This window comes from Polyergus mexicanus, unplaced genomic scaffold, assembly GCF_030449975.1.
Source record: "Polyergus mexicanus isolate NDT 795.1 unplaced genomic scaffold, iyPolMexi1.0 SCAF_5, whole genome shotgun sequence".
Classification (NCBI taxonomy): domain Eukaryota; kingdom Metazoa; phylum Arthropoda; class Insecta; order Hymenoptera; family Formicidae; genus Polyergus; species Polyergus mexicanus.
The window spans coordinates 9,931,276-9,950,003 of NW_027223325.1; the positions used below are offsets into that span (position 1 = coordinate 9,931,276).

The window sequence follows — 18,728 nt, forward strand, 5'->3', positions numbered from 1 at the left end:
TGGAATAATAAATTGCGGAAATCTATGGGGATTTTCTCGCGAAAGAAATTATACATGCAAATGCAGTCCGCGCCACCTTGGCCAAACCGTAGACGCTGGAGAGATTAAAAATCTCTGATGATTGGAGCAGAGGGGAGAAGTAAGGGGCCGATTGAATCGCCTCAATTAAAGGAAACTCCTAATTATCAGTCGGAAGCCTCGGCAATATCGGAAAACGATTTGACTTAGCAACGGCTGTGGCTAACTCTGTCGCGCTTCCCGTTCATTCCGTCGCGACAAATTTACTTCTCCGTTCAATAGCGAGTGATCTGCATTGCGGCCATCGCATCGTGCATTTCCTTAACATAACTTTTCTATAATCGAATCATTTCGTTGCCTAGAGCTACCTGTTTGCGATTCAATCCCGAACCGTCTCCATGTTGATAAAGCATAATGTGAAATATTGATAATAGTAATACAATTAGAGCGAGACATCCATTTATTAGTCATGTCATCGCGCAAAAATAATTTTCTCCCCATTCTCGTAACGAAAAGCTCGATACTCTGGAATATTATTTTGCCGTGAAAAAAATTCCTACATGCTCAATCTCCGATAATTTCCCATTTTTGCTTTAATTTTCATATAGCAATTAATCTCTCTCAACATATTTATTAGAGCAATAAATATTTGTACATACAATTTTATTTTTTATTCCTTTTAAAATATATTGATTTCCCTTTTAAATGCATTTTTAATGTAGATATCTCATTACTTTCACATGATTTTCATCGATATTAACTGGATTATTTGTCGGCGTATTTTGCGGTTTCTTTCGATAACTTTCCTTCGTGTATCGTGAAAAGCCCTTCGAAGGCCAACTGTTATCAGCGACGCTTTCAGAGCTTTCACGGAGATACACAACGGGGTCACATGGTGGTTCTACGCCAAACTTAATTGTTTGCGCAATTCCTCTAGCGTCTTCCCTTTCTTGTCATTTTGAGTGCCAGTACGCTTTTCATCACTCTTTTGTACACGATCCGATATCCGAATGGCTGTCTACATTATGGTTACTTTCGTATTTTCGCAAGTGAAGACGGCTGGATGGCAAATGGACGGGAAGTACCGCGGGGTTGACGAAGAGAAAGGACGACGCTCTTCCACGTGGAAGGACTCGACGAATCTCTTCGCTTTGAGTGCTACTGCGAGAGTTAAAGGCAGCTCTTCGAGAAGCCTTGTGAAGAGCGCTACTTATCCAGTGATTCTCTCAAGCGTCGAAGTAATCCATGATAAAGAACAAAATGCGTTTCTCGATAACGTGTTCTCGGTATGCTTTTTTGCTAATATATATATATAGTCGAATGCGCGACATATTGCTTTATGATTCATGATACATATTGAATATTGAATAAAAAGTTTTTTGAAAGATCAAATCAAAATTTTTCCTGTACGTTACATTCTTTTTTTATATCAAATTTGATATCAAAAATAGACATACATAGAATGAATTTTGTTTCAGAACATTTTTTTGATAAATATTTATTTTAAGGCATGTTGCATCTTTGCAATCATTATAAATTCCGTAATTCTTTATAACGCGAAGGAAGATACACGGATAAAGGAGTAGAAATTGCAATTACTCGTAACGCTAATGATAAAAGAGATGTATTATTAATAAAATGCCACATAATAAGATTTTATGAAATTGCAAATAAACAATTATAAATATTAATTGAATGCGTGTATAATTCTTTGTATCAGTAGCCATGAAAAAGCGAATAATTCGCAGCGCTTTTCTCAGCCGCGCGTATTTAATTTCGCATCATTAAAACGAACTAGTTCTTGCGCAATTATGACGCTGCCGGCGTCGCGGTGATATCTGAATGAACGTTTAACTAGCGAGGATTCCAGACAATGAGTTTTGTCGAGAATGTTGCGTGTTGGAAGGAGAAAACTGAAACGGTAAGAGAAAATACTCGCGCAATGCGTTCGCGAGCGACGTGCCAAGCTCCGAGATGTACTTTTTTCTTGCCTTCTCTCTCTATGCTTTCTATTTAACTATTCATTCTCCGATGCGAGACTACTTCCGAGCTGAAATCTGCATAATTGTGTATTGCTACTATGAAAATGCATTTTTCTTCTCGCGCAGTCAATCTGTATTTATATTAAAGATTCCTTCAAATTCCGAAGTGGATGGAAACAAAGTTAAGGCAGAGTGCCTATAAGAATTGAATCGTTAAACTGTGACATTATGTAATAAGACTCTGTTCTGCGAAGCGAGCGAATTTCTCGACAAGCATCCTCAAGAAACAGTTCAATACAAACGCGATTGTAAATATAGACCTCAATCAGTTCAGCGTCTAGACTCAGATTAAATTTTAAGTTTACTAAAACCTTCAAGTTAGTTTCGAATTTCTAGCGTTAATGGGTTAACGATCGATGGAAGTACTTTATTAGCGAAGCGAAAGTCTACTTTAACCGATACAGCTAAGAAAATATTCCGTGTTTCATATTGACAGGAAATTTACTATGGTTACGATTCTGTAACATCTATACAATATCCACGTTACCGTAAAACTATAATATCGATAAAAGTGAAAATCTTTGTGTTGAGCGAGCCTTCCAAAAAATTTTCATCATGACAGTCTTGAATCGATATTAGACTTTTTCATTCAAATTATCTTTAAAAATTGATAATAAATATATATATATGTATGCAAAATAAAAGTTATTCCATTTAAAAATATAATAATCTAACAAACATTTTTGTATTTTCTTTTTGTAGATATTCACATTTTTTTCATCGTATTTGCGCTTTGTAATAGTGTTTGATGGGCATGATCAATGATTTCGAGTTCAATATAGAATAACGCTCAATGGGATTCTCGCCGCGATGTTTGCATTGTGAGTTCCGCATAACAATAATTTCAATAAAAGAGAAAAAGAATTGTACGATATCGTTTTCGATGATGCCCCTTTGTGAAAACCGGATGCGCGCTGGTTCCATTTTCATCGCGAATATCACGCGCGCGTGCAAAAATCCGTTAATACAGTGCAGATAGTACAAAAGTTTATCAATTGTGCGTTGAAGTTGGAATGCGAGAAGTTGTTAAATGAAAGAAAAAAACAACAAAAAGCATATATATATATATAATGTATTTGGATGCAATTACGACAAAATTGAATCATCTCGATTGTAGTTCATCATCTATAGATATCGATTCCCGATGAATTCCATCGCATTGCGCTCCTCGCAGTTGTCACGCGACATTTCTTAAGACCTTTAAGTCCGGAAAGCTTGTTATGTCGATCTACGACCGACATCGCGAAGTGGCAAGAAGTAGAAAATGTCGACCGGGAAAGTAGAATCTGCTCAGAAGCAGTGAGTCGAGAACCGGTTGGACGGAAAATTATGATCCACTCAGCGCAAATCCCTACCCTATTCGTGGCAGACAAAATCCTCAAAGTTGCTGGCAGCGTTTATCATGAAACTCGGGAGAAAAAAAAAAACCAGAAAAAAATACACGAGGGAAGCGCGATGTGTTGTTGAGTATGCGTGGTAACTGGTCTGGACGTTAAAAGTTTAAAGGTTTCTTACAGGTCTGTGTAAAATCCGATACAAGTAATTTATAGAGAGCGCCGAAGTTACAATTTAAACTTTCGAAGATAGGCTTTCAAAACGTTCAATTAATGCGATTCTGATAAGCTGTTAATGTGTCCACGACAAATGCGGAATCATTCGAATTTCTATATTACGGACGTTATGGTAGTTTTCCCAGCAGTTAAACGCGTTGTTAAAGAAAAAAAATGCAAGGAAGTATTAAATTATTTAAAAATTTACGAGTCGTGCCAATGATCCTAATCCATTCTGCCGATTAATTCCAAACTATTTCTGGAAATCAGTGCGACTTGCAGTATTATTGTCAAGAAATATTTAAAACTTTATTTATTTAATTATGTATCTTTGTAAAAATAGCCGTCACCTAGAAGCTTAAGACAGAACACTAATCAATAACTGTTTGTAAGAAGATATTAATAATCTGATGAAATAGAGCATTCACACATTTGCATTTTATCTTGTATCCCGATAAATTACAAAAAGAATTTAATTTAAATTTTTGAACAAGTTAATTGAAATGTTAAACTAATTTATTCTTTATGCATTTGCCGAAGCAGATGGGATTTAAATTCACTCTTTTCGCTGTGACGATGAGATGAAGTACGCGGCATCGGAGCGTAGAGCTTTCTCAAAGAACTTGAGAATCGGGAGAAGCAGCTTGTTCGTGACACTGGCATCAATAACTGTCAGGCAAATAGACGCAAACGCTTATTGCTGAAAGGAAAATTGCTGTTCCTCGAAGGCGAACAGCCTACTTTTCGCGTTGCGCGGGACTCGTACTTTTCAATTTATGTTACATTTTTAACGAACTCGAATATTATACAATTCTTTTGTTTTGAAACAATATAAAAATATATAGCGTAACCTTTATGGTAAAAGCGCATCACGTTAGAAACTTTTTTAATTATTCTTTTTCTCCAGCATATTAGATACATATATATATATATATATTAAAAAAAAAAAAAAAAAAAAAAAAAAAAAAAAAAAAAAAAAAAACGTCGTATATGAAAATATAATAAATCTTATTTTCGCTCAATTTTCGTTTGCCTGCTTCGACTTTGTGGATTTAATCTTTTTTCCGGATTCCGAGCCACTCTTTCCCGCGACGGAGATTAAAATCCACGATCTCTCGCGGAGTTCATGATCTACGGGAGTTTGTGTAGTGGATGTAGAATCGGCAAAAATCGTTTACCTCGGATCGCACACTCGGTTAACCGTGCGAATAAACACGAGCCGCGAGTATATTTGCGAGACCGTAAAAAGCGTAAGCAATTTTCTCTCGCCGAGGAGCAAACTACCAACTTTTCGAATATAGCGAGCCAGGAGAGGGCCTTGGGAGTTATCCGGTGGAAAGAAGTAATCTCGCCCGCGCCGCAGCACCCTTCGTTTTCTTATTGGGTTGCATCGTTTAGCGTAGGATGGGACAGTACTCGTCTTCTTGCGAGCTCTCGAATTAAAAACCAGACTCGTATCATACCCGTGCAATTGAGTTTCATCAAGTCGACACGCGCTTTTCTCCGCTCGAATAATTGGCGCTCGATTAAATATCGAATAAAATGTCCCAAATCTCTAATACCTTTTATACGAAATAGTAGATAAAATTACGTAGATAGGAAAAGAAGATTCGGTAAATTACGAGTAATTACGTGTTTATAAGATAAATAAAGTGTAAAAAAATAGTAAATAATGATGTGTCAAGATCGAAATACGAATTGCCTAACATCCATAGTTTTCCACAGCAGGTCTTCCATACTAGCAGTACTAATTTACATTTTCACTCGGAATCTTTCTTATTAAAGATTGACGATTAATTAACAATAAGTAAATATCAAGATTCTTCTCACACAGTATAACCCCTACTCCAGCGTTTAGTAATCTCGCATCCGTAAATAAACAATGTTTACGGTCTGACCTGTGTTTCCATATTTATGTGAAATATTTTATCTCGAAAATATTTTATTCAGTAAACTGTTTAATCATGGAAAGATATGCGTGGTACAGCCATTTCTGTATCTTTGTGTCAGATTTATATTTTCTTTTTATTGCTTTATATTGCACAAAGCGTCTTTGAAAGATTAAATGTAAATTAGATATCGTACAAAACAAATTATATTTTTCTTTCCAAAAAAAGTCTTTTTCTACTTTTTTTAAAAAATTATTATTTTAAAATATATATTTTTTGTACCTCTGTATATTAGATATATTTATTTTTAATATAATATTATTATAAATTGCAGATATATATATAGGTACTTATATTTTTACACTAATTACACAAACAAAAGAAATATATTTTACTTTTTAAGCTTGTGCGATTTATTTGAAGCTTTAATAACCGGTATGCAAAAAAGATCATAACAATGATAACAAACAATTGACTTCATTATATTTTTCATATTTGTACTGATGATATCTCTTGTTGTCGATATCGATCCTTTTCCGCTTTGATTGACATGGTACTGAAATAAACGAGCGGATGCTCTTGCATTCTACGTAAAACTTGAAAAATACAGTTTTTACAATTAAATTTGAACGATTTCGTCGAATGCAGCGAGAGATGTCAGTTTCGCTCCTTTTATCTCAATTTTTCATCGAGGATCTCCCGCCCAAAGCTTGCAACCGCACGCATTAAATCTCGCTCTATTAAACTGCAAATTCCATATTTCAAATGCGGTTTAAATTAACTCAAAATATATCGGATTGGTACGCGACGATTCATTAATGGACAAATGGCAACTGGACAGGCAACGTATTTCCCTTCGAAAATTTATACAATGCTGCAGCAACATATCTCTCTTTAACTCCGGTAAAGCATATTATACCTCGCACATAGTTTCGTGCCGTATAACTCCGCGATAATTTAACGCAATAGTTGAATAATTACATGCGCATAAACGAAATTTCATTTTCGCGTCTGGCTTTACAAGTAATTAATACGAGAGAAAGTAATTAAGCAGATGACAAAAATATTTATCGCACATATCTACTTGCGATAAAATTATCTTGCGCGTTTATCCTCTCGGAATGTAAGACGAGATTAAATCGAGTTGACGGATATAATTTTGTAGAAATATTAAATAAAGAAGAAGTTTATAGAATCGTGTTTGGCATCGAGAAGGAGAAATCAATTAGCAAGCAATGGCATAATCTCTTGAAAATAAATGAGAGTTAGTAAATTATACTTTGATTAAATAATGCTGTTATTTATTCGCTGTCTTACTAAATTATCCCTACAGATGCAGCTCTAAGCCCATCTAGTATTAGTATTATAGATATCTTCTACGTGCGCTTTTCGAGAGATAAGTCGCTCTTATGGTTATAACTTACAGCCCATATCGAAAAGTGTTCAGATAAAAGTAAGATCGTTCGTAGTCGCTTCGAGTCCCTAATGCCAACAGCACACAAAAGTGCCAACATATCGTATATTAGATCACACTGCCACTTAAAGCGGATTTTGCATTTTATGGCGGATAGATATTATGGCTTTATCACTCGCGCTCCGCACCTTTCATCCACGTTCTTCTATCGAAGTCAAAATTGAAATATAATCTATTGCATTCTCCGCCGAGCCTTACTATCGCGCTCGCTCTTATCACGTCCTGTTATTCTAAAGTTCATCGCTCCGTTGTATACCGCGCGATACACCATACGGCTGTTAGTTAATTTTCATTAAATAGACAGGTTTCTCTCTAGCTTCTCCTTTCTCTCGTTCAACTCGTTCTAAAATGCATTCCAATCAGAACGCGATGTAAATTGGTTAACATAGTTTTAATTGCATTGCTTAGTTACAATCGTTCACACAGATACATACAGTAATGCGGATAAATAATGACCCGAGTCGTAATTATACCAAACTCTATGCTCGTTTGTATCCATCATTATCGTGCGTACGGACTATTTCTTCATTTAACTGATGCTCTCGACTTTTTCAGAATTATAAGAATTAATAGAGATAAGTCTGCTCATTAATTTTTCATAGATTGCGCAATAATATTTTCAATGGAAATTGCACTTTCTCTTTCTACTTTCCGAATACAATACATGAAACTTCAATTACATTACCGAGTAGCGCGTCATGTATTACTTGATCTATTTAATCTAATAATATATTTTCCACAGATTGACAGGTTGATTTAATTACCGCACTCTCGAAACTCCTCCCGTCACGTTATTTATCCGGTGTGTATAGAAACGGTTTTGATCTCGCGTCAAGCGCCGATTACGAATATTTCCGGACGGAGAGCATGTATTGGCCCTATTCGCGATGTGTTAGAATTAGCTCCGGATATTTTGAACAATATTACGGCGGTACCGTCAGACCATAGCAGCGGCTGCCGCGGAAACTTGCCCGAAGGGGTTGTAACTCACGTCCGGGTTGCTTTAGTAAGACAAGAATCGGTGGCGAATGCAGCGAAGAGGGTATATACCGACGAGCCCGGAGGGATGGTACGGCGCGGAAATGCGGAGAGAGCACTCGTGACGAGTGCGAGAGCAACCAGCCAGCTGCACCGCCCATGGCAATTCCGGCGGGTCTGCCGGCTAATTGTTCTTGCTGCCGGGCTGCAAGTTACGAGGCGCTCTCCCTTCCCCTCTGTGCCGCGCGATGACGAGCGGCTTTTGCGATTGCCGTTCTCTCGAATTTCGCCAATTCTCGCTCGCGACACGCTCTTCCGGCTCGCGTTGCCGTGAGCAACCATCACGCTCGATTTCCGGACGATCACTCGACATCGCGTTGAAAATGCCATCGAACGCACGTGTAGCGATATAGCAATTTCTGACAGTGTCCGGCTAATTATCCAAATATGACATTTCTAAAGTATAATCGATATTTGGATAATAATATGAACCAATTTTCCCCCCCGGGGATAAAATTGATAGCAGAGATTGATATATATTTTACCAAAATTACGTGAAATATTCTATATAACGAAATAATACATGTGATAAAAATCAACTATTTAGTATTTTATTTTATATTAAGAATTGAAAAAATAAATATATGCTATAATTCATTTTTTATTTATAAAAGAGTGGAGATCATAAATATTTAAACTTGCTCGATGAAAATGAATTACTCTCTCATTTTCTTATGACATTAAGAAAGATTTTAATATTTATGGAAAAAAATTTAACGCTTTATGTAATGCTAAAATAACAAGATATTTTTTTAAAATAAATTTTTGAAAAACAAAATATTTCAAGAACATGTTTTAGGTTTTGGTCTTATGATATCAACAGATATAATACTTTTTTTCAATCAAAGAAATTTAATATCGACGCTAATTCGATATTGTCGAATGATCGATACGAAAAAGTGCTATTATCGGCATCGAATTTCAACAAAACTCGTATCCGACGAATGCGAGGGGAAAGAGAAGATCGATTTCCCCATCGCCGCTGTCTCACACATTCACGCATTTACGTATAAAGATTCGTATAAAACATTCCGGTGCACACGAGATCGGTGATAATGTGCGTTTCTCGGGGAATGGATAACAGAAATCGATTGTCAGATACGAGTCGAATAAAGGGATGGTATGCGAGATCTGACGACGGTTGAATTTAGATCGGCATTGCTAAATGCCATCAGCTTGAAGTTAATTGTTCTTGCCAAACTGCTATGTTACGAGCTTCATCGGGCGATGACGAATAGCTGAAATGGAGAAATTTGAATTTTGATGGTATAAATCGTTGTCCGTTTGTCAAGTAAAGTCGATCTACATGGCTCGATAAAGCAGACGATTCAATTCAGTGATTCTTCTTTAGTCGAATAAAATGATAAAAGTACAAAAATATTGCTAAGAGAGAGAAAGACAGAAAGAGTCAATTATATATAATTAATGGATAATTTACATTTCGAAGAGATATCTCTCTCTTCTCTCTCAATGAGATTAGGAAAGTGATGATAGCGAATGTCGAGCAATTCTCATATGCTAATATAATCCACCGAAAGAGTCGTATCGGTCACGCGGCAAATTATCACATTGTCTATGAATATGCAAATACACGTATATAGCGAAGCATGCATGTAATTATCCCAAACCATGCATATATAATCATATTGTAAGAAATACCTGGTATTATTATCCCTCATAAATAAATTAATTTTTCAAAGGTTTGATGCAATAATGTCATATATGGTAATCGTATAATTTATCGAGAGGAAGATAATATATAAATCAGTAACTCGATAATTGAAAAATAGAGAAGGCGTAATAATAAGAATCACAAAAGCTACTATCGCAGAAATTAATAAAATTAAACATCTAAAATTAGGGTTTAAGCACAGTCAAAACGCGTCTTAAACGCGTTTCTAAATGAAATCATTTGCAATAAGCAGCGCAAATAAAGTAATTTCTACTATCGTAGTTCCGATAATCTTGAATGCAAATTTCGAAGAACAATCCCGAGTAAATTTCTCGCCTAACTTAATGTTCGAGCGAAGCGTTAAATTGGACATGCTGAAACATACACACATATATATCTACATACAAATAGTTACCAGTGCGCGCGTGCACACAGACCAAATTGCCTTACATATCTACGTTACTATACGCACATAAGTGTTTTATGTATCTATAGCTATACGAATACGCGTCTTGTACGCATCGTCCACTTTATTGACACATACATACATGCACAAATATCGAAAGAAATATAGTTTCGAAAAGCCTTTGTTTTCTCCGAGAGAATAGAGAACGCAAAGAAAAATGCGATAAGGGAAGACAGAGAGAACCGGCAGGACCGAGAGATGTCGAAGAGACAGAAAGAGAGAGAGAGAGAAACAGAGGAGTGCGGGGGAGCGTCGGGAGACAAATTGTCGAACAGTGCTTGCGGTCGGACATACACATGTTCACCGAAGTTGGGTTACATTTAGAAAACAGGATTACAGTTTGTGCCCGACGGTGCCCCAGTCCGCCGGGGGCGGTGAATAGCGCGATGGGGTAGGGTTGGACGACGAAGACTATGAAACTGCAATGCACCTGCACACCATGCGCGCAGGTGGCTTTTCAGGTTTTCGCTTACTTGCGGTCTCGACGTGCCGTAATAATGCGCTAGTCCCCACGATTTCGAGGAAGTGACGGAATCTGGATCTTCTTCTCATTATATGCCGTACCCTTTTTACAACTGTTCTCGTTCTCGAACCGAGCAATTTAGCGATAGATTATGCCCTTATGGAGAAAACTTACGAGAAAACTTTCGATGTGTGATTTTTCAAGAAACGATATTTATTACCGATATGGCTTTAATCTTCTCGCGTGAATTAAAATATATATATATATATTTTTACTTGTAAAAATAGAATTATAATTATTGGTATTTTCTATTAAAAGTTACTTGTATTGTGTATAAACTATGCAATCTTTTCATGATTTTTTTTCATGATATTTTTCGACATTAATAAAAAAGGTCAACCACTTCGTTTTATATTTAGCCTGGATATATTTACTTCTTCAAGCACTAATTTATATAATGCATGAAAGAAATTAAAATAGTGTTTTTACAATAGTTTGTTGAAGAAAATAAAATTTTAAACGAGAGAGAAAGAGGGAGAGAAAGAGAGTTAATAAATAAGATGACTGAGATATATAGAGTCCCGCGAGAAATATCAACTGAGCATCCCGTCGTCCGCGGGAAAACAAAGTTGCCTAGGCGAAGTTTACAATTCACTTTGGAGAAGCGCTTTCTGGGTTTGAGAGCAAGTTTTATCGTTGTGAACACACAAATTGGTGGGCAGCAGTTGCTTATGAAAGCAAGGTTAGCATCAATATTTGATTGTCATACGAGCAGAGAAAAAGAGAGAGAGAGAGAGAGATGCGCATACGAGAAGGATATGCGGGCACCTCGTATTCCGTGTATTCGCTTCTTCCTCCTCGAAAAAGCAAACAGTGCCATCCTCTGTTTACTCGCCCAAGCAAACGTTTTCGCCTTCGTGTACTCTGCATACCCGTCCTTTGCCTCTTGCTTTATGCGTTCGCACAGCGTAAGATTGTCATATGTTCCCCTTCGTCTCGCGTACATGTTATATTTTGACTTATAAATCAATACAACGGATACGCATTCGTCATATTTGGCGTCTATATAATATTTTATATGACGAATAAAAAATAAAAATGCAACAACATTACTTACGATTAGAATAAATTATATACATGTGTGTATACATACATATAAAGAAATCCGGTTATTTTTATAATAATCGAATCTCTTGTAATCTGATTATTTTTAAATATTGAAATATATTTTAACAGCACATTGAAAAGATATTTTATCAGATAAATATTTTGGCAATAAAATCATTAATCATTATTATCACAATTTCTGCTTCCGATATATTTTTCGTACACAATTAGCTCATTGAAATTATTGCGTTATTATCGCATTAAACGAAACGAGTTTGGAGCAAATAAAGTAATTAATTCGCGTCGCGTAGCCGTAGTCTTGTTAATAAAGCAGCGCAATAAAAAGCGCGGGAGGATCGAAGTTTGGCTCGTGAGCGAAATTGCCGGGAGACAGCAAGTAGTAATATCCGAGTTTTGATCCGCGTTTGAGTCCGCGTCTCGCATGATAAGATTAAATAATGAAAGGCGAAAAAGTAAAGGCAGAGAAAAGTATGACAAAAGATTGTGCTTGCATGGCCTTTCTTTAGAGCCTACGACCTTCGGATACTGATCGTGATATTCGAATCGCGTTCATCCAACTCGAGTGTCGCCGCGACTTTACGAGCGAGCTCAACTTTATTCGGCATCTTGAGCACGCGCGCGTAAAAGGTCTCTATCTCGTTTTTTCCTTGTTTTTTTATCAAGAAGTAACGAGACTAATTCGTAGACGTAGAACGACCCAACGATTGTCTCGGGCAATTGTATCAACTGAGATTAAATCAAACCGATGTTTCATTTCTTATTTCAAATTTCGTTTTCATGAAGCGGTCTTATAAAATAATTTATTGATTCACGATATTGGCTTAGACGACATCAATTATCTATTGTTGTAAAGATCGATCTGTTATAAACGAATGTGATATAATGTATGAAAAGAATATAATTTCTGTGATGCTATAACATAGAAGTATGATCCCTTTGAAGTTCGAATAATGGGACAAGGTACGCGTAACTGGTTTCAGCATATTACGTATTCATGGCTCGTATGTGTGTAATATGTGAATTAACTACGCAAGTCTGACTCACAATGCACTCTTTGTGCTGTCTATGCGCGCTGTAATATGCAAGATATCGCGTCATTTATTCGTTTCTTTTTGTAGTACATCATCGAAATTCAGAAATAAAACTCATTAAATTACTACTCCATTCTCGTCGTTTAACAATAAATGCCGCGCGGTTCTGCGTTAATCAATATATTAAAATTTCTCATACCTTTCTATTCAAATACCACCAATAATAAAACCACCAGACACCACAAAAAAAATTCGTTACCCACGAGACGAAATATTAAGTTGGTAAAAATTAAAAGACTTAGAAAAGATCAAGCGTTTTGCTCTTGTTAAATTGGTATAAATCAATGTATGAGTTGTATGACTCTTGACTTTATTTGGGTCTCTTTAATACGACGCGAGAGACCATCCATCTCCCAGTTTTGCTTACGGTACAGTTAGTCTTTCCGATATCTCGTACCGCATCGCGCAATATTCCTCGAAAGTGCTGATCTTCAAGCAAAATTCAACAAACTTTAGCGGAACTTTAGCGGAAATTGAGAAGTTTCCAAGACGCAAAAAAAAAAAAAAAAAAACAGCGAGTATACAAAGTATTTGGGTATTAATTAATCGACAACATTCTAACTTAAGATATCGCACTTTAGATACCGATATTATTCAAGAATTCACGCCTTTTGCAAATTCTACCATCATCCTACCCGCTCTCTTTTGTATGCAATCCCTCCTCTCTCATTTTCTCCTCCGCTTCTCGTAGCAACGCGAGTTATTACAATGACTCTCCATCTCTCTCGGGTACTCTTGTTCCCCGTCGTTAATTAGAGTACAATCTGCTACCGACTACAACCAACTGCAAAGGAGAGTCTTCACTTCGTCTTGCTCGTCCAAACCTCTCTCCCTCTCTCTCTCTCTCTCTCTCTCATATGCCTGATCCACTGACGTCGGACGATGTTTGCGGGTTGAATTATTCCGGTGGATCTACGCGCGACGATCTCGATCGCGCTTTAAAGGACCCACTTGTCTAGCCTAGTCGTTACCGCGACGACATCGCTTACGACGGCGTCAGGATCTAACTGAAAGGACCTTACTAAATGGATGGAGAACTCGTAATGATCCAGAAGATTTATGTACCACAATGGTGCGATGGTAAGTTCTCAGTTCCTAGGATAATAGGATGTGTTTTACTATGTTGAGCTTCGAATACGGTAACATTTCGCTCGGCAAATATATATCGCATTTGCATCGTCATGGTTATCCACTGACAAATATATATATATATATATTTCTGTAAATTGTTTTTCCGGACTTCGTTAATCGAAATTTTCGAAATAATGTAATAGATTGCTTCTAGAGGATAATTCCAATATTGTAATTTTTTATTCTTAAAAATGTCACTTGGACATTACATTTCCTGTTACGAATGTTAGAGAGTAAATCTGGGAAAGGCAAGGAAACAACTTTGAAGACCTGTTCATTAAGACAAACAAGGTAAGATACGTCGGAGTTGTAGAACGGTAGTGCTTAATTTCTCACGATGAAGTTCTAGTGATTAAGACTGCGATCAGACTTCGCGAAAGTTGCAAACTCAAGGACGTTCTCATATCAGTTTATATGCGGCCTCTGCAACGGTAACCTTAGACATCATTGGAGAAAATTGTGTTACTTCGGGCACGTTTCAGATTGATTTCCAGGTATAACAGGGCCCTATATCTTTCTACGGAGCAAAGCGTGATTGGTTTTCAATCTGTTCTTCGTGGATCGAATGATCATTCGGTAAAATTGTACTCTGGCTAAACTCTCTTGCAATATCGTTCATTGTGTGCGATAATTTGATCCTGTTGTAGATACATTGTTACCTATTCCAGATCTTCCGTTTTCTCTCGAGAAAGTATGTAAGATAAAATATTTTCTATCGAAAGATAACGCATAGTGTAGTCAGTCGACTATTTTTATGTTATACTTTACTTTCTGCAATATTCTCATATTTATACTTAATGCTAATGTAAAAGTCTTTAGATATAACATAACAATTATATTTTGTTAATAAATTTAAATAAAAGCTACATCTTATATATATATACAATATATCTTCTGATCATTTATAAGAATATTATATGCTATACTATAATTCTCTATTTCTTTCCTTTCTTTTTCTTCTCTATCTTTCGACATCATTATGGCATTATATCATATTATATGAGTTTATGGCTCACACAATCTATCCATCAACGCAATATCTATATGATACAAATTCATTAATACAAACAAAGGTTATAGAATTGCAAAGTAAAATAGCTGTGGATAATAATAATTATCGATTTAAACTCTCCCTCTTGCAATTAACAATAAGTTACATTAAAACCGTCCGGAAATAATAAATTATGTGACGGATCATTCCTGTAATTCGATTATTGCAACATCCATCAGGAGGAGTGACGGCATTAACGGATAAATGTCCTGGGTTATAAAAATTTAATGTCCGTCGAGATCTGAATACTCGTGAGATTGCTTTTCTCTTAAGCGAGTATTTTATGCATTTATCATCATTCCCGGTTTGACGCTTCTCGTTACGCGTGCACTAGATTAAATTCTAAACTTATTTTTCCAGAGAAACGTAATTAAAATAATTGACGATTGCATTGACGGGATATATTTTTATAACATCGTTTAAAATTTGCTTCAATTTCATTACATATATATATTAAAATTGTTTCTTAAAACCCTTTGAAGTAATATTATATTAAGTATATTGAAATATTGCATGTATTTACATGTTGCTATTCTACAAAGTTTTTAATTGAAATTAATTAATTGAAATATATATAATTTTTATAAGTTTATATTATTTTAATAAATGTTATCATTATATTGTTTAATATTTTATTTTGTTAATATTATGAAAACATGTGTTTTGGAGTCTTGATCAATATAAATAAGTTTTGTTCCATTTTGATGTCTCTTTCCTTGACTACCGCGTTGATGCGCCATTAATTGTACTCGTTTGCTAACTTTCAGACAGTCGTGGCTCGTTAATTGACGCGATCAATCCTTCGGTTATCGGTTATCGTGGAACACGTTTTCGCGTTCGTTGTCGGCACTATAACTCTGACTGCCAAAGTTTCGTTAAAAAAGATTCGGAAACTAAAAAAAAATAATGTTGCGCGATATTTCATCGTTTACTGCGACTATTCCTATTCCCTTTCTTTTTTCACTTTCCCGTCAGACCGAATGAAAATATGTCGCGTAAAAAAAGAAAAAGAAACGCACGTGCGCCTATTTTAATATACTTTCAACTCGCAACTAAGCGACACGTGGCCCGAAGCATTAATTTATCATAATATATTATCATGTATAATAAAAATTTGTGTGGTGTGTGACAACTGCAAATATCATGGAATCATGTGAATAGCGGCAGATGATACTAATATGTCACACGTACAAAAGATTAAGCATATGTTATTATTTAATTCTCTCATGAGAGATAGAATTTTTTAAAAATATATTGACATTATATATTTTATTATAATATTCAATTCCCCATTTCCCAATCCCATACTTTCCATTAAATTGATTTATTATTTAATTTAATTCAAATAAATCTAATTATAAGTAAAATATTTTATCAAAAATGTTTTTGCGAATATCGAAAGCTATAGAAGTAGCCAAAAGATATTAATAAAATAATTAATTTACAAATCAATTTTGTTACAAATGTAAATTAAATTCCTTTTTCTATTCTGTTTTTCTTGCTTCACTTATAATAATAAGGAAAAATGATTCTTGTACTCACTGTATCCTCCCACATAGATAGGCGTCCATGTTACTTGAGTGTAGGCCAAGGGTGTCGCTGCGAATAATACAGCACTGAACCATACTGCTCGACGTACCGCACTCATTTCACTAGCGGCCTCGACAGTCGTCATTTTCTCTCGTTTCAATCAGTTCTCCGCCTCAATATCATCTTCCCCGGCATGTCTCGCTACTCCGTTCCGCTTTTGTTCGCTCGTTTTCCTGCTCTCCTATTTTTCGTCCAGAGAGCGAGCGCACAACAATACGTCACAGCCGTTGAATATCTACGCAATCGAACGAAACTTGTCGATACTACCGTCGTTTTATCCCTGTAGTCTGTAATAGTCGGTATTTTCATATCGCCGTGATACGTAGAGTCCGTTCGACGAGTGGCTCGAAGAAAATTAAATGAATACGATTCATTTATACGCGTTTTGATAAAGGAATTCTCGAAGGAGGAATTTCATTAAAACAATTCTGAAAATTAGTAGGAACGAAGGATTGATATGCGAATGGATTGTCAAGACATAAAGATTCAACAGTAAAATTGATTGGGAGAATCTAAATAGATGAAATCGAAAAATATGCTGATGATTGAATAGAAAAAAATGAATGCATCTGAAAGAGCGGTTTTTTTTTCATTCGATAAGTTGTTTAATTAATTTCTCGCGGGCTTCGAATTATGGTCGAGTAGGATATATATTATCAATCCGCGAAACAGTGAAATTAATTAATTAAGCGTGATCACGCATGTCCGTTCTAATTGGTACTCGACATACATATATTGCCGCCAGCAATAAATATGGAAATTTAAAACAAAGAGATAGCACAGTTGTTTATCAAGCGCACTCCTTTTACGTCACGTATAATTTTGCGCTCGCGCCGACGTTATTCCTCTTCTCGGACAGAATCTTCATTTCTGCGCGAGTCCTGATTTATGCACCCAATATCTCACGTTCCTTCGAGTATAACATGAAGACACAATCATCGCTTCTCTACTGACGACGATCGCGGGAATAACGGTCTTTCTATCTCGCTCTCGCTCTCCTCTACCCCGTTTTTTCACATCCGTAACATGTGCTGGTCCGCACGCGATTTTTCACGATTTTTCGTCTTTTTTCTTACCTCGACTTCCTGCCGATCTTTCTCCTGCTCCCTGTCGATCTTCCCGTAGACTTTTATTCGTTTCCCGTTAGATTTTTTTAGTAGCTTTGCCCAGATGAAAAAGCTTTTTTTCCGCCGACACAAAATTCCGTCTGCAACAAAATATCAAAATATTTTATTAGAAGAGCTCTTTTGACGTTTGATCATTAAGAGATGGAACAGATTCTGGTCTCAAAAAATTCTCTCGTGAAAAATTCCAAGGAAAACTGTTAAAGTCAAATTTTTGCAAATTTACGCAACTTCTATAATGGATTTTGTAAATTAAAATATTTGACGCTTGTTCGTAAAACTTCAAACATAAAATTTTTGTACTCACAACAATAGAAAAAGAAAAAAGTGTGGCAGTGCGTGACTACGCTTGGATAGAGAATATGAATATGCAAGAATATTATTTACAATTGGGATAGAGAAAACTGTTTTAAATTCATCGACGGATTGTATTGTAATATATGTGTAAAACATGTTTGTATTAAAGAGCATATGATACCAATTATTGAAAATTGCTTTTAAAATAATGCATCGCTTTAATCCAATCTCGTACTAATTATTTGTAAGTACTATAATAGCATAAGATATATTTGAAAAATTCCAGAGATGCGTGACTCTATTCAAAAATATAAGAATTTTATGAAATATAAAGCTTCCCACATGTCTTTCTCATCAATTCTCATTATTCCATTTAACAAACATTCTATCTAACAATATCAAATGTGAAAGCGTAGCAGAAATAATAATTATCTTATATAGTTATTTTAATCTCCGTCACGTCCTACGATTGGTATGAAATTCATATCGCGCCGAGAGAGAAGAGATCGCATAGTTTCTCGGGCTCAGCGACGTTGACATTTGCATTTTCATCTGCTTGCAAATGTCGTCGATGTCTCGTTAGCGTATCTCCATCGAGGCGGCCGGCGGCGGTGCATAAGTCGGAGGTCGTGATTCCCCATAATGTTTCACGAGGTAACCTGCCGGCAAGGAGACGACGGAAGGGATGGGATGGCGACTCCATT

At 36.0% G+C, this 18,728-nt stretch overlaps 1 protein-coding gene across 8 annotated transcripts in view; it reads right to left on the minus strand.

Moving 5' to 3' along the window:
- The window catches only part of LOC138933701 (uncharacterized), a 211,494-nt gene that overhangs the window by 147,466 nt on the left and 45,300 nt on the right, over positions 1-18,728 (minus strand). For 6 of the 8 annotated variants that reach the window (XM_070296653.1, XM_070296652.1, XM_070296654.1 and 3 more), the window contains 2 exons: positions 17,680-17,810; positions 16,556-16,838 (listed from right to left, as the gene is read on the minus strand). In XM_070296653.1, coding sequence (XP_070152754.1) covers positions 16,556-16,688 — 133 coding nt within the window. In that variant the 5' untranslated portion in view covers positions 16,689-16,838; positions 17,680-17,810. The remainder of the gene's footprint in view (positions 1-16,555; positions 16,839-17,679; positions 17,811-18,728) is intronic. The other 2 variants (XM_070296657.1, XM_070296656.1) reach the window with 1 other exon arrangement.